At 35.2% G+C, this 25,725-nt stretch overlaps 1 protein-coding gene across 1 annotated transcript; it reads right to left on the bottom strand.

Moving 5' to 3' along the window:
• Nucleotides 1-18,630: 18,630 nt before the first annotated feature.
• LOC120780739 lies at nucleotides 18,631-24,909 on the bottom strand. Its single transcript, XM_040112999.1, has 4 exons — nucleotides 24,866-24,909; nucleotides 19,040-19,202; nucleotides 18,838-18,936; nucleotides 18,631-18,792 (listed from the first exon to the last, which is right to left on the bottom strand). The coding sequence occupies exons 1-4, from the start codon at nucleotides 24,907-24,909 to the stop codon at nucleotides 18,631-18,633; spliced, it is 468 nt and encodes a 155-aa protein (XP_039968933.1).
• Between the last annotated feature and the right edge of the window lie 816 nt (nucleotides 24,910-25,725).

Genomic DNA, 25,725 nt, shown 5'->3' on the forward strand with positions numbered 1-25,725 from the left:
TGACATCGTTTCGTCTTCCGAAATTGGTGTAATGCTACGGGTTGCGCTACGGGACCGGATGGTAATGGTCGAGCTCATACGACGAGGTTTGGGTGAGTTGGTGATTGTTGGGGCCATTTCACTAAAAAAAGAAGAGAAAACTTGTATGTTATTCTGTTTTCACTTCGGGTTTTTTAAGTAAAGCTCGTTCATTTCTGAGGAATTGGGCCAACGCTATATGTCTAGAGTATCCGATATCAATATTGTCGGGTTCTTTGAAGGGTAGGGTTACTATATAGCGCCCACCTGGATTACGACGGGTAGTTTTTTGGAAAATTTCCTCACAAATTGTGGATTTCCTCCACCTCCCAAAAACGTGTGAGTAGATTCTCAGGGTTCACTTTGTTGTGAAATGAACCTATGGCGGAATTTTGGGTGGGTTGGGTGATGGGTCCGGACAATATCCATCCGAATTCTGTCTCTTGAGCTAAGAGTGAACCTAGTATGTTTCGCTTTACTCCATTGAGTAAAATACTTGGATAGATATCAGTACCGATTAGTATATCCACGGGTCTGGGTTTGTGAAATTGAGTGTCGGCTAACGTGAATCCAAGATTTTTAAGACACTGCTTTGGATCTATGGGGTATGAGGGTAAATTATCAGTTAGGCTATTTAGTATAAATGCCTGTGCTGATAGCTTATAATTTGTGTTTAAGGGTGAGCAAAGCGTGATTTCACAAATACTCGTTGGTGTTGCTGAAACTGCATTGTTTAGTCCGGTCACTTGGGCTGATACAGAGTGGGTGGGTATATCAAAACTTCTCTGAAGTCTTCGAGATTTAAATGTGGCTTCCGATCCTGAATCAATAAGAGCTCTCGCGGAATATCGCTGGCCATTATGTTCTATTTGAACCATTGCAGTACCGGGTAATATCTGCTTCCTACTTGGGTTGGGTGGGTCTTGGGTTGATGATTTAGTGGACTGTATAGTTGTTGTGTAGGATTGCCGATTTGTATTTGTGCTTTGGGTGGGTAGCGCGGAACTTGAAGCGTTTTCAGGACTCGAACTAGTGACGTTTGGCATTTCCGGAGTTGATTCAGGTCGAAAGGTGGATTCTCTGTGTATCGGAGTATTGTGTTTTTTGTGACACTTACGGCACGAGAATTTACTGACACAGTTGTAGTTATGTGAAATGGCCAAGCAGTTATAGCAATAACCATATTTTTTGATTGCGGAGATACGTGTCTCTACATTCATTGCTAGAAATTTGGGACATTTTCGAATAGGGTGCTGCTTTTTGCAGAGCTTACAGCTTTCTGTATCTATATTATTTTGAGTAAAGTTGAAATTATTATTCCTTTGGATGTTAGAGGGTCTAGCAATTGGCGTTTCAGCCACATTTGCATGAAAAGTGTTAAATTTCTTTTCATCTGTTCGTTTAACTGTACCGGTGTGGAATGGGGGTAATTTTGCTACTGAAGCTTTGAAATTTCCAACAGATTCGAGAGTTTTGTATTTGTGGGTTATAAAACTGTCGAAATTTGACCACGTGGGTATAGCTGAATTATCTGCTAGGGTATATTCAAAGGTTTCGAGAGTTTGCTTAGGTAGTTTTGAACTACAAAGATATATCAATATCGGATCCCAGCTATTTGTGTCAATCTGAAGACTGTGTAAATTGGTTAAAACGTTATTAACGGAACGTTGTAAGCTTTTTATAGCACAACCTGTTTTCTGAGTTAATTGGGGTAGGTTAAAAAGAGTCTTTAATTGGGTGTTTACCTGCAACCTCTTATTTTCGTATTGGTCGACTAAATTTTTCCAGGCCAGTATGAAACCATCATTTGTTAAGGGTGCGTTTTGAATAACCTCCCTTGCTTCTCCTCGGGTCTTCTGAGTAAGGTGAAAGAGTCTTTCAACATTACTAATCCTTGGGTTACGGATATACAGGGCTGTAAACATATCCCGAAAGGTGGGCCAAGTTGTGTAATCTCCGTAAAAGATGTCGGTGTCGCATGGTGGAAGGTGAACTACAGGAGCGAAATTCATCATTGAGCCTTCTGAAGTCCTTTCCTTAATGGGTTGGGTGTACACCTGTGTTTTACGCGTATCCACATCTTCGTTGATGGAAGCTAAGCAAGAGAGGTACATTCGATAACTTTTTTGGTATTTTTCTTTCACTTTAAAGAAATCGATGGTTTCATGACTTTCGCGAGAAATTCTTCTAATCGCATCGTATGAGCGCTTTGCTTTTTCATAAAGCGAATTTAGTTCGACCCTATTAATTTCTAGGGTATAGACCGATTCATCTTCACTTTGGGTCTGAAGATGGTCTTTAACGAATTCAATTAAATCCGTTGTTGTAATTTTGAAATCTTCCATTTCCATTTTTGGGTAAGATATATTTAATCTTTGTGTTAAACGAGAAAAATATCGCGTAGAGTTACAAAAATGTCAGAAAACAAGTTTTAAACATTTCAAATTAATTTTCTTGTTTTTATCTCTTTGATGTTCGATGGTTAATATTTATATGAAATTATTGAATTTCCGATGAATCGTCGAAAAAAATCGATAAATAAAATTTTTGCAGGGTTTTGCACTTTTTCCTACCGGGTCTCCTTTTTAATTTCCTACTGGGTATTTGTCTTTTGACGCGCTGTTCGCTAACAATTTTTGTCACCAACAAATATAAGCGAATGGGTGCGCTATTCGTATGTAGGTATGTAGCGGGTTTATATTTATTTAAGTATATACATATGTAATTTTAATTCAACGAGAAGAATGCAATAGCCGACGGAAAAATATGTGCATATAAGTTATCGGGCTTTTTGTTATAGCTCCGAAAAAAAATGGTTTTTTTTTATTTTTATTGGGTCCGTATGACCTTCTTTATTAAACTTCTAATTGCAACTGATTTTACATTGTTTACTTAAGCTAAAAGGTAACCATATTCTACCTGTCCCTTAACTTACAATTCTTCGGAATTGTAGCTTTAGCGGCTCGTGTCGGATGTTACTTCCTGTTGACAGCTGTAATTGTTAGCGTCAGCTATTTTATTTATGTTAACTCAAATATTAGCGTCAGCTATAATTTTGAATATGTTTCGTGTTGACTCCTCCGCCGTCAAAAACAAACGTCCCCGTTTGTTCGCTGCATTTGATCTGTCAGAGTTATTGACCCTTCGAGTGTTGGTATTTCAGGTGTTTTGACTTCATTATGATCGTTCAGATTAACATTTACATGGTAATTTGATAGCTCTGTTATACTTGCTTTGCATTTATTTTTTAGACTCAAAATGGTGATAATTACGATTATGCACATCATGCAGATGATTATGAGCGAAAAATTGGTAATTAAAGCTGCAGTGTGAGCTATTTTTAATTTTTCCAGATGATGTTGTTGTTCAGATGAAGCTCCTTCATCATCTCCAAACTTAAAATTTCTTCTTCTTGAAACGATGGTTTATTTGGTTGTAAAATTGCTGCTAACGGTTTGCTGGTAAATTTTTCGTTAAATGAGAATGTTTGGTTTTCTATACACACCGTGGAATTATGATATTCTACTGCATATGATCCGAAAGATGTATACTTTGGCTGTCAATTTTTACTGTACCGTTATATTGGTTTAGTAATATAATGCCAGGTGATATATTTTCTACCGATGGTATGTGCTGATTATTTATTAAAATGCATTCTGCCGGTTTGCTCTTTAGTAGACGAGGGACACAGGTAGTGTTGCTTATGCCTATAATATTTTTGTTATTACATATTTTTATGCTATTATATTCTTTACATTTGTTCCTTATACCAAATATTTTATTATTCTTACACGCTATTACATTTTCAAATGGAATTTTATTTATAGTCCTTTTTATTTTTATTGGTTTTATCATAATTGATTCACAAAGATCTTTATTAGATAACGGTATTCAAATAATATATAGTAACATAGTTTCAATTGATGCAAGTTTAACATTTGCTAATTCGATAGATTCTTCAATATTATTTAGTGTAAAGTTATTTTTCCCTAGTGTATATTGTAATATATTTAATTCTTCATTTGACAAAATATAAGAATTAACTATGCCGGCTTTTGCCCAATGTATTACATAGTCTATATTAATTATCTCATCTTTTATTATATTTAATTTATATTTAATTTCAATGGCAATATTATCATTTGTCTGTACTTCTTTTAAAATTTTATTTGATATTGTAGAAATATTATTTATTCTGTCGAAAATTACTTTATTGATTGTTATTTGTTCGTTATTATTTTCAATTATATTATTAATATGATTTTCTAGTATTATTAAGTCGTCGTGGTCAGGATTTCCCGCAATCCATTTCCAGACTGTTCCTAATTCGTTAACTGATTTCCTAAATCTCTTTGGTTTTAGTCTATTTAAGTATGTCTGTGTCAGTTTTAGTTCATTAATGAGGATAGGAAGGAGTGGGTTTTCTTCTTTAACTTTAGTTCTAATTGAATTACTTAAATTGTTTAGTGCGTGCTGGTATTCGTCTGTGTCCACTTTGTGTATCAGTCGGAATGTTCCTGTTTGAATTTTTACTGGTCCTGTACTAAATGTGGCTAGTTGTGAGTTTGTATAGTCTATTATCCTAAAGTCAGCGTACACCAAATGTACGAAAAATCTGAAAAATTAAAATAAAGAATGATATGTAGCTAAGTCTGGATATTGCTTTTTCTGTGATTACGACACTGGATTTGTCTTCTTTTACAATTTCTTTTCTATATCTTGCTGTTAGTTTCGAGCCTGTTCGTTTATTTATTTTAACATATATTATTTCTCCTGGGGCGTAGGTTTTTATTGGATTTCTAGTTTTATTGTGAATTTCTAAGTCTTTCATCTGTTGTTTTCTTAGTGTCTCGATATTTTCTCGTCTTGAGTTTTCATATTGCTGTGGGTCTATTGAAGCGCGTCTTCCAAAAAAGGTTTCTATTGGTCTGTTTTTGGTTGTAGAATGTATTGAGTAATTATATTCGTAGGTGCAACGATCTAAAAGTTCTTGAAATGAGCGGTGGGTGCGTTCAGTTTGAAGACAACGCATAATTTCAGAAAGTGTGGAGTGAAATCTTTCGACTTGTCCATTGACTTTGCTAGCGTAGGGGGGTGTTTTGAAAATATTAATACCAAGTTGGTCTGGACCATAAATTGTATTGAGGCTGAGTTTAAAGATTTTTCATTATCTATAACTATGGTTTTCGGTACACCGAAGGAAAAAAGTATTTGTCGCAAGGGTTCTCTGATATCCTCTATTGCTTTTGATTCTATTAATCTAACTTGGGCGTATTTCGAAAATTTGTCTACTGCGGTAAGTACAAGATTTTTCTCTGTACTGTATATATCAATGTGAACTATTTCTCCAGGGTATTGTGGAATAGGGGTTTCAAGTAAATGTGGTTTATTAGGATGACGATCGTATTTGTTTTCTTTACATATTTTGCATTGTTTAATTATTGCTTCAATTTTTGTTTTCATTTTTGGAAAATAATATTTTTGTATGAGTTGTTTTGGATTTTCGTCTCGGTTTCTATGTGCGCGTTTGTGTTCTTTTAATATTGTTTCGTTTTGAATGTCCTCGTTCGTAATGTCATCAACTTTCGTCTGAGTATATCGAATTTTATAATTGGAAAAATGGATTGGGTATATTTGTTGAATTATTCTTATTATTTCTTCGGAAGTAAATATGCCATTTATCACCGAAGGGTTTAAGTAACGTTTAAAAAGTGAAATTAGGTTTTCTGAGGAAAATGTTTGTTTAATTATTACATTTCTATGGTATGTAGGAAATGGTATTTTAAATAGGTAACTATCTTCGTCTCCTAAAGAGATCCAAAGTTGGTTTTTGAAAACATTTATGGGTACTTCTACGGCTGGAATTAGATTGTGAGATGAACTGTCATCTGAATGTGTGGCTACTGATAAAGAATTTATTTCGAATGGTCTTGAAAGTGTATCTGCTACTATGTTGGCTTTACCAGGTTTATATCTTAATTCGTAATTATATTCTTCGAGTATGGCTTTCCACCGTTTTAATTTAGAATTATTGTTTTTATTGCTTAAGGCGTATGTGGGAGGTTGGTGGTCTGTAAGGATTACTACTTTTGCTGTACCGTATAGGTAGTTTCTAAAGGAGTTGAGTGCCCAAATTATGGCAAGCATTTCTTTCTCACTTACCGCGTAATTTTCTTCGGTTTTACTTAATGTCCTAGATATAAAGGTTATGGGTTTTCCATTCTGTTCTAAGACAGCGCCTATGGCATATTTGGAAGCATCTGTTGTTAAATCGAACTCTTTTTTATAATGGGGATATTGTAAAATTACGTCTTTCGATGTCAATGTGTTCTTGATTTTATTGAATGCTGCCTTTGCTTCTTCATTTAATTGTATTTGGATTTTTTTGAACTGCTCTTAGACATTCTTCCTTCTTCACCTCGAAGTAAGGATGTTAACGGCTTTGCTAGCTTAGCATAATCTTTGATAAATCACCTATAATAACCAGATAAGCCTAAGAATGATCTTAAGTCTTTGATCGTCTGAGGGTAGGGGAAGTTGGCTATTGCTTGTACTTTGGATGGGTTTGTTGAAATTCCATCGGAGTATACTACAAATCCTAAGAACTCGACTTGTTTTTTAAAGAATTCGCACTTGTTGACTTGCACTTTCATGTTTGCTTTTGTAAGGGTGTCAAAAATTGTATCTATATGTTCGGAGTGTTCTTTTTCGTCTTTGCTAAATATAATAATGTCATCTATATATACATAGCATATCCGTCCTATATATTCCCTTAGTATGTCGTCCAATGTCCGTTGGAAAATAGCCGGGGCATTCTTCAAACCAAATGGTAGTCTAGTGAACTCATATTTTCCATTGTTCACTGAAAAAGCTGTCTTTTCCACGTCAGATTCCTTAAGAGGAATTTGATGGAAACCGCTTTTTAAGTCAATTACAGAGAAAATTCGGTTTTCTCCTAGTTGAGAGAGAACCTCATTTATTTCTGGTATTGGGTACCTATCTGCAATTGTGACTGTATTTAGTTTTCTGTAATCGATAACCATTCGGAACTTTTTTTCGCCTGAAGCGTCGTTCTTTTTGGCTACGATCCAGACAGGTGAGTTGTAGGGTGACCTTGATTTTCGGATGATTCCGTCTTCCAATAATTTGTTTACTTGGTCTTCCACCTCTTGTTTAAGGCTGGTAGGGTATGGGTAAGATTTTGAATATATGGGCGTGTCGGAAATTGTTCGTATCTCTGCTACTACTTTTGTTGTGTATGTCAGTTTTTCGTTCGATTCTGAGAATAGGTTGCGGTGTTTTCGTGTTAGCTGGCTTATTTCGTCTTTACCTATTGTTGTAGGATGTTCGTCTCGAATATGTATTGTATTAACATTCTGTATACTAAATTGTCTTAGGTAGATTCTTTCTGTGTTTGCTATGACCATGAAATTTTCTCTTGTGTGTTTGACTGCTGAAAGTTCTTTTAGACTGTCGTTTCCTAATATAGCATGGAGAGTCTTAAGTGTTGGTAGTAGCAAGAATTTGAGCCTGCAATTTTCCAAGTTGAAAAGATTTAAAAATGTGTGTTGTGTAATTTTTATTTTTCCTCCAACTGAGTTGGCGAAAAAGGGGTTATCGTTTTCTTTTGCGTTTTTAACTAGACCGGATTGGATATAGTTTTTGTTAGATCCTGTATCCACCAATATGTTAAGTATTTCGCCGCTCTTCGTTTTGCATCGAAAAAAGGGCAACGAAGAGCTATTCTGTCTAAAAAATGTACGTCCGTTAGGTCATATGGTTCTTTGTCTACATTATTGTAAGCTGTTTCCTGACTGTAAGCTGTTTGTTGGGTGTTGTCGTATTGGTCATAATGTTGGTCTTCATGATATGGATCGTAAGTTGTTTCGTCCGTGTCTATATGAAAGTTCCTTTGAACTTTCGCTGGGGGGTGGTTGATCATGGATGCATTCAATGGTCGTTTGCCAGTTTCTTGGGGCTTAGGGCGGTTCACATAATTTACCGCTCTTGTTCTGACGCTTTCATCCACGTCCATGGGTTAAGGAGATTTAGGTGGCCTTGGGGGAGGATAGTTTGGTTGTTGGTTATATGGATATCTAGAGTGGTTATAGGAGTTTTGTTGTTGGTAGCTATTGTGTGGATTCGAATTTAAATTTTGATATTGCTGGGAGCTATGGGGACTCAAATTTGTTTGGCTTGTTTGTTGTCTAGGAATGAAAGAGTTGAAACTTTGATGTCTGGGGACTGATGGTGCATTTAACACTTGGTTGTTGGCATGGTGTGCTCTAAAGCTTTGATTTTCCAGATTTAGACAAAGGTATAGTGCCTCTGGTAAAGTCTTGGGTTCTTTTATACCCAGAAGCATCGGGAGGTCACCGGAAAGTCCTCTCACAAAGGTATCCAGGGCCTTGGCACGGTAGTTGTCCGTTAGTAGATGGACTGCCTCCTCGCCAATTTCCATGCATCCTATTTTGTTAAGTATTAGGGATAATTGACTATAAACCTTCTGATAAAATTCATTTATAGAGCTCCTTCCCTGAATAAGGCACGTCATTTGATATTCTAGAGTGCCTATGTCGCGTTTATCGGCATAGTGGGTGGTCAGACAACGGGAGATGGCTGTCCAATCCAAGGGGGTGTTATATGATTCTAATGCTATGTCCGCTTTTCCAACAATTTTGTTCCGGATTACATTTAGAATTCCGAAAAATTTTGGGGTGCCCTTTGAGGGTTCATATATCTTTATAATTCGCTCGACACTTTTTTTCCATGAGCTGAACTCAGAGGCGTTTCCTGAGAATTCTCACAAGGATTTTACGACATCTGGGACTTTATCCATTTCAGCCATATTATTCCTATATTGCTCTTCTATGGTCTGATCTTTTATAATAGGGTTATTGTTATTGCCTAGAGTAGTCCTGACTAGCTCTGGTCCACTGGCTTCTATAGCCTGGGAAACCATAGCTCGTATCATGTTTGCCAAGTCTGGAGAAATTTGTTGGGCAGGTGGGGGAGTTGTGTTATTCCCTAACACGGGTGGTCTTATTAAATTATTTGGATTTGCCATTTTCTTTTGTTGTTATTATCTGCTTTTTATTTTTTATAAATCACTGGAGGGTCCATTGGGTGGTGAATCGCAGTGTTTTTTTTATGTTATAGGCTGGAGGGTCCCTCCGAGGGTGATGAATCGCAGCCTCAGTAATATTTAATTTTATAGGCTGTACAAGCCAATTTTTTATTTCTAGATTTTAGCTATGTACCTATTTTTCAAAAACTTCCTTTATTAAAAAAATTGTTTACTACTTATTTTTCTTTGTTTAAATTTTCCACTATTTCCTATTTTTTCACAAAAACTTTTCTTTATTTAAATTTTTCACTTTTCTGACGTATATCTTAATTCCTTCTCTAACTATTTTTACCTCATTAAATTTAGTTAAGAATAGGGTTTATATGGTATAATTAGTATTTATAATCTATTTTCTTACATTAGTAACAGCTGCATTGTTGATAGATATGCCGGTAAGTGTGCTGATATCCTTTTTTTTTTACGGTACTCGGGAACACTTGCTTACTCCTTGCTGTTTTACTCCGGGTCGGCTGGTGTCGTGCTGTCGTTGGGGCGTCAAGGAAGTTCCACGTTCCTCTTCACGCCACTTTATGCTGATTTTATGTTGTTTTCAACAATTTGTTTGTAGTGTTATTATCTCACTTTTTGTGTGGAGCCGTTTTTATTGTGGCACACTTTTTCAAAGTCTTTCTTTCTTCGGTGCTTTTTTTTATGTGGCACTTTTTTTTAAGTCTTTATTTTTTTTTGGCACTTTATTATGGCAAATTTCTTTTAAAGTCTTTAGTTTGTGGCACTTTATTGTTGCACGTTAAAAAAAGGGTCTTTATTTATTTCTGACACTTTCAACGCTCTTAACACTTCCAACGACTAGACTCCGCCGAGCTTATTTGACTCGGGCGCCAGTTATGGGGCTTTTTGTTATGGCTCCGAAAAAAAATGTTTTTTTTTTATTTTTATTGGGTCCGTATGACCTTCTTTTTGAAACTTCTATTTGCAACTGATTTTACATTGTTTACTTAAGCTAAAAAGTAACCTTATTCTACCTGTCCCTTAACTTACAATTCTTCGGAATTGTAGCTTTAGCGGCTCGTGTCGGATGTTACTTCCTGTTGACAGCTGTAATTGTTAGCGTCAGCTATTTTATTTATGTTAACTCAAATATTAGCGTCAGCTATAATTTTGAATATGTTTCGTGTTAACTTATATTTTATTTTTGCACTTCTTCTCTTGGGTAAATATGTGTGTATATACATATAATTAAATAGTGCAAATCAAGTTTTTGTCAACCCAATAAAACAAATAAATTATGCTTAAGTCTTCTTAAGGACACAATTTGACAATTGGGTGTTTTTTAACAAATATGATTTGCACTTTATATTGTATTATTATATTGAAAAATATATGGGTCGCACTTACAAATTTTTTCCGCTTTTGCTTAAGTTCAGTTCGTTTTTGTTTTTAATTACTTGTTGGGTGTTTGTTGCTTCAGCGTATAGGGTTTTTGTTTGTTGGGTGCACTCTTTTAAAACCTACAGGTTGGGTTGTGGAATTCCAACGATGATGACTTTTTCTTTTAATTATTAATGTCGGGGTATGTCGACGTATGGGGCCGATTGCGAATAATTAAAAGATATTAATTTAAGTACAAACGTTATAATTTTCGAGTTTAATTGTGTATATATAAATATATTTGTGTGTGTATGTGTGTGTGTGTGTGTGTGTGTGTGTTATCAATAAGGGTTAATTGTGTTACTCTATATATACATGTAAATCTATGTTAATTTATTAAATTATTATAACCTGCTGCTGCTTTATAGCCTGTGTTGATATTTTTGGTTGAAATGATGATTGGAGGGTTTTTCCTGTTTGTTTTGTTTGTTCACTTGAATGTATCACTGTGTTCACTTGTGTTTAATGATACTTAATTGTGTTCTCCGTTTTCACTTGTTGTGTTCACTTCTATGTTGGCGGGATAATAATCTTTAGTGTAAAAAGCGCGGGAAAATCGTCTTCTTCGTTTCTCCTTTTTCGCCTGTTGCGTGAAGTTGGGGCGGTTGATATTCCTCTGCATTACGCCTCTATTACTTTATGTAATTTGTGGGAGTGATGCAGAGGAGTATTTGTTTGGATTAAGCAGACATTTGCATTAAAAGTTCTTAAAAGATCATGCGGTCGCACATGTGCTCATATGTATATAATGTATGTATGTGTGCATGTAAACAAATATGACAGACCATACGCATAATGTTTGTAAATTTGTCTACATGCAACATAAGTAGGTATGTATGTAAATATGTAAACTGAATGCTTCATGCGAAATCTCCGTTGATATGAACAACCACGTTTGTCAAAAAGTCAATGTAGCGTAAATATGTATGAAGATGTAAGAGCGTGCATACATATCGACAAAGATTTTTGCGAGCTACGGAAAAATATTTTAGAATTGACAAATATTATAAATCGACAACTGCTATGTTGCCACTTTTGTCACACCGTGTTTTTTTGCGTTTAGCGAGTTTGCATCAGAAAGATGTTCAATTTATGATTTTTAGCTTTTGCCATCGTCGCGAAAAGATGCTTGTAGGCAAAGACATGCTCGGGGAGATGTGAGGGTGGTCGCTTTTATGAATGAGGCGAGTTTGCTTGTTGAAAGTGCGCGTGGGTTCATGAATGAAATTGTTCTTGTTGTAAGATTTACTACATTCGGTTGGCATATTGAATTGTGACGCAGCTGATGCTATTTCAGTCATTTGTTGTTTTTGTAGAACAATATTTGTAATTTTTGCGGGTGACATATCTACACGTGAACGCATATATGTTGTATATGCATTATTTGTGTGTGAATGACATACGCACATATGTATATATGCACTAGCTGTTACCCTGTGCGTTTCGCTACACCTAAATCGATTAAAACTCTTAAGGGTTTTTACTTTGTGTTTTATTTATTGTTGTAAAACTGTTACTTATTTATAAAACATTTATAAAACATATTGGTATACAACATTTTTGGTTTTTCCACCTGGCGCGTAAATGAATAAGCACCTTGGTGTTCTCACTCTCGAGAATGCGACGAACAATTGGCCGTGGGGAAGCAAGGTTCTTCCAAATTGACGCAGGACACTTGAAACGTTTGCCCTTGCGATTTGTTGATGATCATCGCAAAGGCAAGACGTACTGGGAACTGCAAGCGCTTAACCCTAGAAGGTCATCGCTATTTTTATAACGTAGAGGTCGATTCGACGACGGCATTGCTCAAAGTCCTTAATATATTGTCCTACCTATCAAAACTTACTAAAATCAATATATTCACATTACCTGGTTTATATATCTTCCAAATAAAACAATATCAAACAGTTTTTCTTAAATCTTTTATTAAATAAATAAAATTTTCACAGCTCTGATTCATTCGGCTTTTGTACAAAATACAAACTAAGAAACTTAAAAAAACTAAACAATTTAATAACATATTTTCACTGAATGGTATTTTTTAATTAAGATAATACTATTAACTGAAAACATAAAATACTTTACGGAATGAAAGTTCTCATTTTGTACAAGAGGCACAAAGTTCTATTTTATGCTCCCCACAAAGACTTTTTTTACATTTTTCACAAAATGATTTCGTCATCCGTCTCTTAGCAGGCGGACAAATTCTTTCTCTTTTTTTTTTAATTTTTTTGGCGGTTAGTATCTGTGGCAGTTTCATCAAAAGAAACACAACTTTCAATATTTGATCGCAACGACGTAGACAATGCTGGTACTTCAAGTCTGTTTGTCAAATTACTTTGAATAAGGGCAGAATGCAATTTTTCATAAAAGCAGAACTACTGAGAGGTTTTTTATTTGTTTGAAATACGTTGTGTAAATAAATAATTTAGCTGTTAATAAAAGCCATGTTCAATATACCAAAAAATTGACACATTGGCAATCAGTTGGTTTTGAGTGAACAGCTCATGACACTACACATTTGGTCAAAGGTATCAACGCCTCCTTTCGTTTTGTTGTAAAATTCGATCATGTAGGGTTTATTTGATTTGGGGTTTACTGCTCCTTCCTCATTACAGGATGATAATAAATATATTACCTTACTCGGCTTCGGCTTATATGATAGGAGCGTCAGCTCATTATCATAGCAAAACATTGACGTATTACACTTACGACCTTTCACATTTTTCATTTCACTCGGAATTTCTCGCTTATTAGAACGTAGAGTTCCAACCATTGTCAGCTTATATGGTTCGCATAACAGTGATTTAGCAAGAGGAATCGAACTAAACCAGTTGTCCATTGTAACGTTTCTATTTGAACCATGTACAGTTTTAGTCAACTCTTTTACGTAGTACTCACCAAGTGGAAAGGTGGTTTTGTTTGATCCTTTTCCCAAATACGGCATAGCATCAACCATCTACTTTGTACCGCTATGACATGTCATGACCATTTTGAGTCCACATTTTGCTGGCTTGTTTGGAATGTACATCCGGAAGCTACCTTTTCCCCTGAACGCCAGTAGTTGCTCGTCAATCGTAAGGTATTCTCCAGGCGTATAATTTTCCCGGCACTTTTGAATGAACATCTCCCAATTTTTTTTAATGGGGGCAAATTTGTCTTCAACTATTTGAAGGCGTGCAGATTTATCGTCGAATCGAAGACACGACATAAGAAATTTGAACCTTGCTTTTGTCATTATCGAAATATATGTTATTCCACCATAAGATCTTTCAAACAATTCATCTGCAGACAGGTGCTGATCTTTCTTGACTGCTGTTAGTACCAAGAGTCCAATTAAGGCAGAAATTTCATTTGAAGAAGTTACTTTTCCTTGAGCTTCATCTGTAGTTGCAAGTAAGATGGACTGCCGATTAGCAATTTCAATGTTTGTCCATTGAACAATTTCTTCCACGATCTCTGGTGTAATGAATATTTGGAAGCATTTCGGTGGGTCTGTTATATTTTTGCAGTACTCGGAAAAATAGGGTCCTAGACACCTCTAAGAAAGCCTCTCCAAACATGAGTTTTTAATTGTAACGGGAAGGTCCTCCTACATACAGCTTTCTATTTTTTCTTATTATCAGATAGAAAAATTTATATCTCGCTTCCAACTACTTGAAAAAATATCTTGTTCCTTAGATTTTGTAGGAAATTGAATTCTCTACAAAAAAGGTCTGAAATGATTTTTTCGTAAACCCAAACGCTTAAAAGATATTAACAGTTAAAGCTTGATTATTTTTGGGAAAAATTTTTATTTCTTACGAATTTTATAACTCAATGAAAAAATATTGTTATGAATGATGAAACTCATAGTTTTGTAGGAAATTTACTGCTCTATAAAATCTGCATGTAAACGTATAAAAATATATGCAAAAGAGCTAACATATGTCTTTATGTATAATTCTGAGTATAATTTTCATTGAATGCTCAGCTCTGTTCAAGCGCAACTGCTAAGATTTCTCCTGTCGAGCTGGCAGTGGTGAAACTCCCTCATCTCGACCGAGTTAGACAAAAATATTTTTACGTTCTCCGCGCCGTGAACTTTCTCTATGATAAACGTTCTCTGTCTATGATAAATGTTCTGTGTCATATAGAAGGTTCACAGCGTTGTCAATTTTACGAGATTTCATTTTTCGAAGGATTTTGGATGAGCGTGTTTCACCACACCACAGGAAATTATTAGCGTGCTTCACTACATTTAACATCAGAGGCAGAAAAGTAACAGAATAAAGCACTTTCAGTGATAAATTAGAAAAGTTATGCTAATTTCAATGTTAAGAAATGTACGCTTACAGATTCGTATAATTTGCAATGCGCAAACGTCTCTGCGTATAATTTATATATGTACATATGTATATTTTATATACCAAAGCACACAAGCAAGTACACACATGTACGTACAAATTAAACTGAATGATGATGATGAATTCCTTAAAATCTTTTGAAATATACATATAATAAAGTATTGCATGTATTATTACCTAAACATATAATTAATCTATGTACATTTATTAAGTTATATATTTATTTGCTGGGCATTGTATGTTTGATAACATATTAAAAGACCAAGCGGTCGCACATATTCACTTACATATGTATGTAATTACGTGTGCATGTAAACAAATCTGTACACTTATTTTTTCATGCGAAATCTCCATTGTTATGGGCAACCCAATGGCCGAAGCTCATGTTTTGTCAAAGAGTCAATGTGTCGAAGAACAGAATCGACGACAAAGCGTCACAACATTTTGTTGTTGGTAGAAAATCCGAGCTGTTCTGAAAACCACAAACGAACTGCGGCAGATTTTTGCGAGCCGACGAAAAATATTTTAGAATTGTAAAATATTTTAAATCAACGAGAACTATGATGCCACTTTTGTCACATATTGCTGTGCTTAGTGGGTTTGCGGGGTTGACTCTTTTACCTTCTAGAAGAAACATCTGAAATTGTTAAATTTATGATTTTTAGCTTTTGTCATCGTCGCGAAAAGACTCTTGTTGGCAAAGGTATGTTGAGGGAGATGTGATGGTGTTTATTTTTCATGAATGAAGCGAGTTTTGTTTGTTTTGGAATTGTAAAATATTTTAAATCGACAAGAACTATGGTGCCGCTTTTGTTACATATTTCTGTGCTTTGCGAGGTTGATACTTTCCCCTTTTCGAAGAAACATCAGAAATTGTTCAATTTATGATTTTTAACTTTTGCCATCGTCGCGAAAAGACTCTTGTTGGCAAAAGCATGTTTGGGAAGATGTGATGGTTTTTATTTTTATGAGTGAAGAGAGTTTGCCTGTTGAATGTGAGCTTTCATTCATGAATGAAAATCTTGTTGTTGTGTGTTTTTCTACAAATTTGTGAATCGACTATTTGGCTGTCATATTGACTTGTGGCGCTGCTGATGCTATTTGAGACAATTGTTGTCGTTGTGGAACAATGTTTGTAGTTTTTGTGGGTGATATGTGAAATATCAAAAAAGTAGAGGCACCTTGGAATTTGAGCGACTACGCGAAACGTTTAAAGCAAGATGGAAAGTACTTAGAGCAGCAATCAAGAAAAGCAAAGCTGTGTGCTTTAAAGAACTCTGCAATAAAGTTGACAAAAGTTAGAGATGACAAAGGACAAATGCCGACCTGCCCTATACTACTTAAGGAGGTAGTATGTAGATACTCTGTTTCCAAAGTAACAAACGCAAACAGTGGGAGAGCTACCCCCACATGGCTTAGAGCTTCCAGTTTTTCTGCCAGGGGATGACCATGAAGTCATGAAAGCATCGGAAAGTTTCGTTAACGCAAAAGCACATGGTTTGGATGTCATTCCAAATAGGGCTTTAAAAACTTCCATCAAGTTCAACCCAAAATATTTTACGGACTTCTTCAATAAGTGCCTGAGGGATGGAGCTTTCCCAAATAAATGGTAAATACAGCGTATGGTTCTGCTACCCAAACCAAATAAACCGCCAGGAGACCCAAGTTCATACAGGTCCCTCTGTATCAGAAATGGGCACATTTTTAGCCCGCAAAGTTAGCAAAGTGCGCACGAGGGCTAGATGAGGGGAATATCAGTTTACGGAGGGAAGGTCATAAAAAGTTGCAAAAAAAATCAATTACATTTCTCCGTAACTGAATGTTCATCGCAGAATGGTTGCGGCAATACTGACATTGTGCACAAATTAAAGAGCGGAAGTTTAATTCATATCGGAATTGTACAGTTGTGTAAACAAAAAGAGGTAAACATAATTTGCCGGTTTTAGAGTTTCGCATTAATCTTTGTTTTTATTTACCTTTGCATGGTGGGAAGTTCTAATCACTGGTAGGGAAAAATTATATGAGTTATACTTGTATCTAAAAACAATTTTTTTTTAATAAAAAACAGCACATTTTAAAACTACACCTTTTGGTTGTTCCTATTTTGTTCACACCATTGTACCTACATGTGATAGAGGAGTTAATTGTGGTGATACCAGTTGTAAAAATTAATTTTAGCTACAATTGGGACAACTTTTATCTAGTTGTGGGCTTTTATACGTGCATATATGTTTAAAAAAAGATACTTGTGACCATAATATATATTTGTTTAAACATATTGCATTTTCATTTGATGTAAATGCTTATATAAATATATATCAATAATTGTGATATTTTCAGTTTGGTTGTTTTATCAAAATATTCAAAGAATTAAGGTTTTTTTCTATAACTGTTTCGCTAAATTTTAAAAATCTAAGTTGCCTCTGGAAATGTATTAAACTAATAATACGCGCTATAGAGAGGGAACACATATTTTCAAAAATGTAAGAAATCATCAAATAAAAATATATTTGCGCGATTGGCATTATTGATTGAGAGTGGCTAAGCACACAAATAGAATAAAAACGCTAATGGCAGAAACATCGTATTTTGCTACGAGCGGCAAGCGGTTTGTTTTCGTTTTCATGCGAACAATGTTGCCATTACTCAATACGCATACGTAGTTTTCCATACATCTAATTTTTCAATTATAATTTTTCCTAATATAAAATATCATAACTGAAATCAAACTAATAAAACTATTTTATATATTTATAAATAATAGTATTCGATTCTGATTTTGAGTTAATTTAAGAAAATTTCAAATATATTAAGTACAATTTTTATAATTACTACAGTATATCGAGGTTGGCAACCCTGCGTTGTGAGAGAGCAATCAGGTGAGTCGTTTCTATGGGGAAAACCCCAAGTCGTTGGAAATTCTACAGTAAGCGGGCGGTAGAAGCGTTGTTGGGTAATTATTTACATTGCGCTCTTAGAAGATTCATTTGTGTATATGCACTTGCCGACAGTGATTCAGAAACTGAAATTATTATAATTTAAATCTGCCGAAATGTTATCAGCGGGGGAAAGCAGTAACCAAAATTTAAAAAGAAAAATGAATCCATTTAATGTGGAATGGAAAGAAAAGTATTTATGTCAGGAAAGCTCTAGTAGCATACAATGTCTGCTATATTTTTCAATAATGAAATTAAAGAAACATAAAATAAGAAGTAGGTTATCTGTTTTAAATTTTGGTACAATAATGCGTGTAGCTAAAGCAAATGAGATAAAACCAAACGTAGAATTTATTATGTCAAATAAACTAAATTAAATGCTGTTATAAAGACATTAAAAAAAATATTACTAAAATAAAATATTTATTACACTTCTTATTATTTGTCTTACATTTTACAAAGAAACTTAAAATTGTTAGGCAATTTTACAGTTATTACCCACAGTAGAGGTGTCAAACTATCGATAGTCACATCGTCGATAGTTTCAAAAGTTAAAAAAAAACTATCAATACTCATCGATAGTCAAAAAAAACTATCGATAGTACTATCGTACTTCAAAGGTTCATAAAAAAATATCTTGAAAAAAAAATCAATTGCATTACAAAAAACCTGTCTTTCCAAGAACAAAATAACTCATATTTATTTTCGTATTAAAAAAAACATTAATAAATTCATTTACAACATAAGTTGAAAGCTTAAGTTTATGTTAAAACGGAGATCAAAGAGCCACTCAGTGGTTTTAAGGAGATCAATATTAGCACATTTCGTGACTTTTGTTGATAAACAACAACATATCTACATTTTTTTCCTTCAATCTTGTTCGTCTGTCTGAGACTAATTCTCCAGCTTTGCTGAACATACGCTCAGACTCCGTTGCCGGAATGCACAAATATTTGCATGCCATGATTTGCATTGACTTCATTTTAGTTTATATAAGCGTTACACAAAATGCCATTGCTACCTTCCAGTATTCCAATGGGTCTACATCTAGCGGCTCATTGGGTTTTTCAGTGTATTCGCGTAGTGTGATGACAGGATTTGTCTTTGCTGGATAGCTTCTCTGTCAAAAATTCATAAATCTGTGGAATTTTAACGCTTTTTGATAACGACGGTTCATCTCTGTTTTCATTCGATGACGAAGCTGCAATTCTGTCGATTTCAACCAATTCGTTTTCCAGCAACATAGACGCTTGGGCCGCATTTTGACCTGACTGAACCCCGTCTTTTTTAAATCTCGGATCTAGCAAGGTGGCTAATCTAGCTAATCTAGTTACTCTATTTCCTCTGCTATTAGAACTGGTGGCGCTTTTGGTGTTCTTAAAAGCACTGCAAAGATGGCATCCTTAATAAGTAAAATTCGCTGAACCATAGCAAACGCGCTATTCCATCTTGCTGAAACTTCTTGAATCAGGCTATACTGTTTTTCACTACCCTGTTCTTTCTTTAATTTTGCATATGTAATAGTGCTGCTTTTGAAATAAGCTACAATGCGTTTGCAATTCGACAATAATGCTTTTACGTTTTCAGTAGACAAAAGGTCTTGTACTACAAGATTGATGGAATGAGCAAAGCACGGCAGATGCCTCTTCTGAAGCAGTTCACAGGCTTTAATCATTGATGCAGCGTAGTCTGTAACCACGCAGTTGACTATTTGGAATATATTCCATTTTTGCAGGCGCTCACGCAACGATACTGAAATGTTTGCAGCTGAATGGTTGAGTTCATTAGCGAGCTTTGATGTCGTTAAAACTGTCGATCGTATTTTGAAATCGCCATTAATGAAATGACACGTAATGGTCAAATAGCTTTCATTTGCCTTCGATGACCAACAATCAGTGGTTATAGCACAGCTTTCAATTTCATTAAGAATGGCCTGTAATTTAGTTTTACCATTTTCATAAAGCTTTTGTATATGAACATTCAGAATGGTATTTCGAGATGGTAGTTCATATCGAGGATCAAGACACCGAACGAGCTCTCTAAATCCTTGATCTTCGACAATGCGAAATGGTTGTACATCTAAGTTAACAAAATTTGATTATAAAAACTAAGTAAAAACTAAGTAAATTTGTTGAATAAAGAGAGTTCAATTTTTTCCAGCAGCAAAGGTGCGTGTTGATATTATTGGTTGGCAGCATTAACTGGCGCCCGAGACTTCAAATTTAAATTGTCTATATCGGTTGAAAAAAGCAGCGTTAGAAAACTCTAAATCGCGCATTGTAAAATTGTTGTTGCCCGCGAGCAGAAAAAAACAGCGTTAGGAAACTGCTGTTATCTAAACAAAGTGTTTAAAGTAATTCTAATCGCACATTAATAAAACTTCTGTTATCCGCGTGTAAGTAACTAAGCAGCTTAACAAAACTGCTGTTATCTAAAAACGTGCTCAAAGAGACTCAAAACTGTGCAACTGAGAAAATTATTCTCGCAGCATATTCAACTGTGTAGACAAAAGTGCAAAACCACCAAGACAACAATCAAAGCCTGAACTGTGACGTCATCCACTCCCAAGTAGCGGAGTAAAACACCTCAAAAAGGAACAAGTGGACCGCCCGAAATCAGGATGCAGAAGCTGATACTCCCGATACTGTTGTAAGAATTAAAAATTAAGTTATTCACCTTTTTGTAATCAAATTTATGTATTGAGCAATTTAAAATAAATTGTAATAAGAGCAAGATTATAACAATTAGCAATAGAAAAAATTGTAAAAACTGGTGAGCCTCAGTATGGAGCAAGTACAAGAAGCCATCACACACTTGACAGGCGCTATAAACGCGCAAATCGAGCAAGCTAAGATATTAAACAATAGAATAAATCAATTAGAAGCTAGAATCAACCCACACAGCGAAAGCGCTAACCCAAATAACCTTATTCACTTAACAGAGGCAGACCTAGTCGAAATTAGCAGATTGCCTGATAGTGTAAAAAACCTACCGACATTCGAAAGAGACCCGATCCAATTTATCTCCTGGATCCACAATGTAGAATCTATTTTACAGGACTATGAGGTGATAAGAGCCATCTTACGGCACATTAGGCAAAAAGTGAAAGGACCTGCGGATACGGCCTTAATATCATATAATATATTTGATGACGGCTGGGGGACAATCAAGAGTTGTTTGTCACTGCACTACGCAGACAAACGCGACCTAAGGACACTAGAACACGAACAAGGATCCTTATCTCAAAAGCACTTTAGCGTAGAGCAGTTCTATGCTCGAATTAATCACCAATTATCTTTGATAATCAATAAAATAAAGGGACAGGACTATTCCAGAGAAACAAGTAGCGTGCTACTAGAAACTTATAGGAACCGAGCCCTTGACGTATTTATCAGAGGCCTAAACGGTGAACTATCCAGGATGCTAGTCATCCAACGACCCAAGAACTTACCCGAAGCATACGCTTCCTGTCTTGAAATACAAAACATTAACTTAAGAAACTATTCAATCTACCCAAGGAATATAGGTAGCTTAAGCCAAACGCAAAGAAACCAAATGAACCAAAAACAGGTATTTGTACCAAGGGAATTAAACTCGTTCGAAAAAAATCAAATCTATAATAAAAATATTCAAACTCAAGCGCTACCTCCACCTAGGCCAATCCAACCCAAGCCTGCGGTCCCGATGGAGGTAGACCCTTCAATACATTCACCAAAAGTAAATTATATGAACCGACCGATAAATATACCTTTAGTAAGGCCATCCAACAGTTCTTCAAATATTCCTAGGAAACACCCAAAATTATTTAATATTCAAACAGAGGACCAAGAATTTACTGAAGGTGGAGAGTGCGAAGGAATAAATTTTATGACAGACGCCTCTCTAGTTTACCCCATCTAGAACTCACCTTAAAAAATGGGGGTACCTTAAAGTTCTTTATAGATACAGGAATTTAATAAAAATTTTGTGTGTGAAAACTTTCAAGGAATTCCAGTAAACTTAGATGTCCTTTTGAAGTCTAATCAGCCGCGGGTCCAGTAAAAATAACCCATAAACTGTGTGGATCATTTTTTAAAAGTATAGGTATAACAAATAAGATTGATTTCTTTATATTACCTAATTTAAAGTCCTTTGATGGCATCATAGGTGATGATGCCCTCAAAGAATTGGGAGCGATTATAAACAGAAAAAATTACACGCTAACCCTCGGGGATGTGGTACTGCCACTAAAACAAAAAGTATCAAAACAAATAAATAATATTCAAGAAACGACCCATGAACAGGAGGTTAGGGAAATAATAAATAAGTACTCGGAACTTTTCGGACCAGTCTCTGACAGCGGGGCAATCAATACAACTGTGTTAGCAGAAATAAGAACAACAAGTGAAGAGCCGATCTATACAAAATCATACCCTTACCCAACCAACCTCCGGAGTGAGGTAGAAAGACAGATAGCAGAACTTCTGGACAATGGTGTAATAAGGCCTTCAAAGAGCCCATATAACTCACCATTGTGGATTGTACCAAAAAAATCAGGACCGGCAGGGGAAAAGAAGTACAGAGTTGTCGTCGATTTTAAACGACTAAACGATGTAACGATACCTGACTCCTACCCAATACCTGATATAAACAACACTCTTGCTAGCTTAGGCGAGTGCAGTTATTTTACCACACTCGACCTTACATCTGGATTCCACCAAATCAGGATGAAGGAAAAGGACATAGAAAAGTCAGCCTTTTCAACAGCCAATGGTAAATACGAATTTACTAGGTTGCCGTTCGGCTTAAAAAATGCCCCTTCCATTTTTCAGAGAATGATCAATGACGTTCTCAAACCTCTTATAGGGAAGTCCTGCTACGTCTATATTGATGATATTATAATAACAGGGAAAACTAAAGAAGGACATCTAAACAATATTAAAGATGTATTCGCGATCTTGTGTAAAAAGCAAATCTAAAGGTCAATCTAGAAAAATCCAAATTTTCCAAGACGAAAGTGGAATTTTTAGGGCATATCGTTACAGGAGAAGGTATTTTGCCAGATCCTGAAAGATATCCAAGCTATTAAAAAGATTCCTGCACCTGCTAACCTTAAGGAATTAAAAGGTTTCCTAGGTTTAAAAGCGTCATATTACAGGAGATTTATAAAAGACTTTGCGAAAATTGTGAAGGTCCACTTACAAATTTAACTAGAGGCGAAAATGCGCAAGTGAAAGCAAGTCAATCTAAAAGAATACAAATTTCGCTAACAGAGGAATGCTTAAAATCATTTCATGATATAAAATATCTGCTTATGTCTTCCAAAATCCTGGTATTCCCAGACTTCAATAAACCATTTATTTTGACGACAGATGCTTCCAATACAGCAATTGGGGCAGTCCTTTCTACAAGGGGAAATCGGTGAAAGATAGACCCATAACTTACATATCTAGATCACTCAATAAAACCGAGGAGAATTACTCCAATAAATTGACAAAAGAAATGCTCGCCATAGTATGGTCCCTCGACAAGTTAAGGACCTACTTATATGGAGCTAAGGAAATAAAAATCCTTACCGACCACCAGCCGCTGACGTTTGCACTAAGTAACAGTAACAACAACGCCAAGCTCAAAAGGTGGAAAGCAAGGATAGAAGAGTATAATTATAAACTCATTTATAAACCGGGAAAAACTAACGTGGTCGCTGATGCGTTATCACGGTTACCAATAGAATTAAATACGCTCACATCCACAGATGAAAATTCACAACATAGCGCAGAAGAGGATAGCTCAAAACTCATTCCTCACTGTGAAGCGCCATTAAATGTTTTCAAAAATCAAATTGTATTCTTAGAAGGAAAGGAGGAGATAATTCACGAAGAACCTCATCCAAGGTACCACAGGCACCGCATTACATGTGAAGCTTACAATAAGGAAAAACTAAGTGAAATCTTAAAAAGCGTTCTCAACCCAAATATAATCAATGGTATTGACAAAACCGAAAAATATATTTCATTATTACAGCAGGTATACCAAAGAATATTTCTCACAATTTCGTATCAGGATAACACAGAAAGTGGTTACTGATATCCCTGATGAGGAAGTTAAATTTAAAATAATAGAACAGGAACACAAAAGAGCTCATAGAAACAGTAAGGAAAATAAAGACCCAGATATTGGAAAGATATTACTTCCCGCAGATGACTAAACATTAAAATATACTAAGTCATGTGAGATTTGTGGATGTAATAAATACGACCGACATCCACAAAAACCCAAGTTACAAGCAACTCCCATACCTTCATACCCAACAGAAATACTGCATATAGACATTATAGAAATATCCGGTGAAAAGTTTATTACGTGCGTTGACAAATTCTCTAAATTTGCGAAATTTTTTAGAATCAAGAATAAATCAGTATTGCCTATCAGGGATAAGCTGATAAAGCTTCTTCACTATTTTACTGTACCAAAGACATTAGTCATGGATAACGAGGGCAGCTTTATAAGCCTAATAACATTGAATTATTTAGAAGGATTAGGAATAGAGATCTATTTAGCACCACCCCAAAAGAGTGAGGTTAATGGTGCAATAGAATGTGTGCATTTCACTATTGTTGAAATAATCAGATGCCTCCAAGTGGAATACTCTGAATGCTCTATTAGAAAATAAGAAATCATCAACATTGCAGTTGACATATACAATAACACTATACACTCAATTACGAAAAAAAGCCAGCCGACATTTTCTTTCGAAGAACGCAGAGAATTAATTTCCAAGATCTAACAAACTTTAAAGAAATAGTTAATTCTGACCTCCGAAATGAAATAGCCAGAAACCAAAAAAATATGTTAAGTTATCATAACAAAAAGAGATCAAAAATAAAGAATTACGAACCAGGTGATACTGTATTTAAAAAGAACAAACAGATTAAGGGTAAAACTAAACCTATTTTTATAAAAGAAACTGTCGCTAAAGACAATACCGTAACAATAACTACTAAAAATAATAGAAAGATTCATAAATCGCATTTAAGAAACTAACAGGCATTTATCTTTTAGACTCTTACCGTACTGGACGACTGCGACGGTAGACGCTTATATAATAATACATCTCTTAAACTAAATGGTACATTTCTTATAAACTTCTTTAATGAAACTATAACCTTGAACAACGTTACTTACACAAACTGGCAAATAAGTTCCTACCAGGTCTTACCCGCAATATTTCAGAATAACCTAACAGAAAATGAAATTAAATTAGATCTAAACTATTTACATCAACTTCATTTAAATAATGTAAATAAGCTAGAACGCATAACAGCAAAAAACATTCAAGCTTCGTAGCAATTCTTGTTGCAATAACACTATCCACAGATTTCAGTAGCAAATGAAATTTTATCAGCGAGACGCTGATGCTTAAGAAAGGGGGAGTTAGCACATATACAAAATATACAGACAATTTTGTAAGTAAAATCTAATTCAGCAATATTTTGCATTGCTCAAGTAAAATTAAATCAAATAAAATTAATTTCCAAAAATTGCAATAACAAAAACACATTTCGTCGGCACTATAACAAGCGGAAACCGTGCCGCCGCAATGTGAGCCGTTTCACAACCAAACTGAGGTTCGCACTGGTTTTAGCTTACATTATGATTATTTGATGTCTAGAAATAAGTTCTAGCTAGTAAGAACTCGTACATACATATGTAAGTTTTTAGTAAGTAAGCAAAATTTGATTATAAAAACTAAGTAAATTTGTTGAATAAAGAGAATTCAATTTTTGCCAGCAGCAAAGGTGCGTGTTGATATTATTGGTGGGCAGCATTAACTTCTATAGCAATCATTCTTGCCAACGCCAAATCAATGTCTGCTTTCCGCGTGGAATTATTGCCGTAGATGTCATCGTTTTTAAAAAAATGTGCTGCC

The sequence above is a fragment of the Bactrocera tryoni genome, unplaced genomic scaffold (genome assembly GCF_016617805.1).
Source record: "Bactrocera tryoni isolate S06 unplaced genomic scaffold, CSIRO_BtryS06_freeze2 scaffold_25, whole genome shotgun sequence".
In the NCBI taxonomy this organism is placed as follows: Eukaryota; Metazoa; Arthropoda; class Insecta; order Diptera; family Tephritidae; genus Bactrocera; species Bactrocera tryoni.

Excerpts from the sequence above, each read along its gene's own strand:
- LOC120780739 (XM_040112999.1), bottom strand. The coding sequence starts at position 24,909 with ATGTATTATTATATAAGCGTCTACCGTCGCAGTCGTCCAGTACG. Across the intron at positions 19,203-24,865 it reads CGTCGCAGTCGTCCAGTACG|TGCTTTTAAGAACACCAAAA; the intron begins GTAAGAGTCTAA and ends CCATCTTTGCAG. Across the intron at positions 18,793-18,837 it reads ACCCATTGGAATACTGGAAG|TCAATGCAAATCATGGCATG; the intron begins GTAGCAATGGCA and ends ACTAAAATGAAG.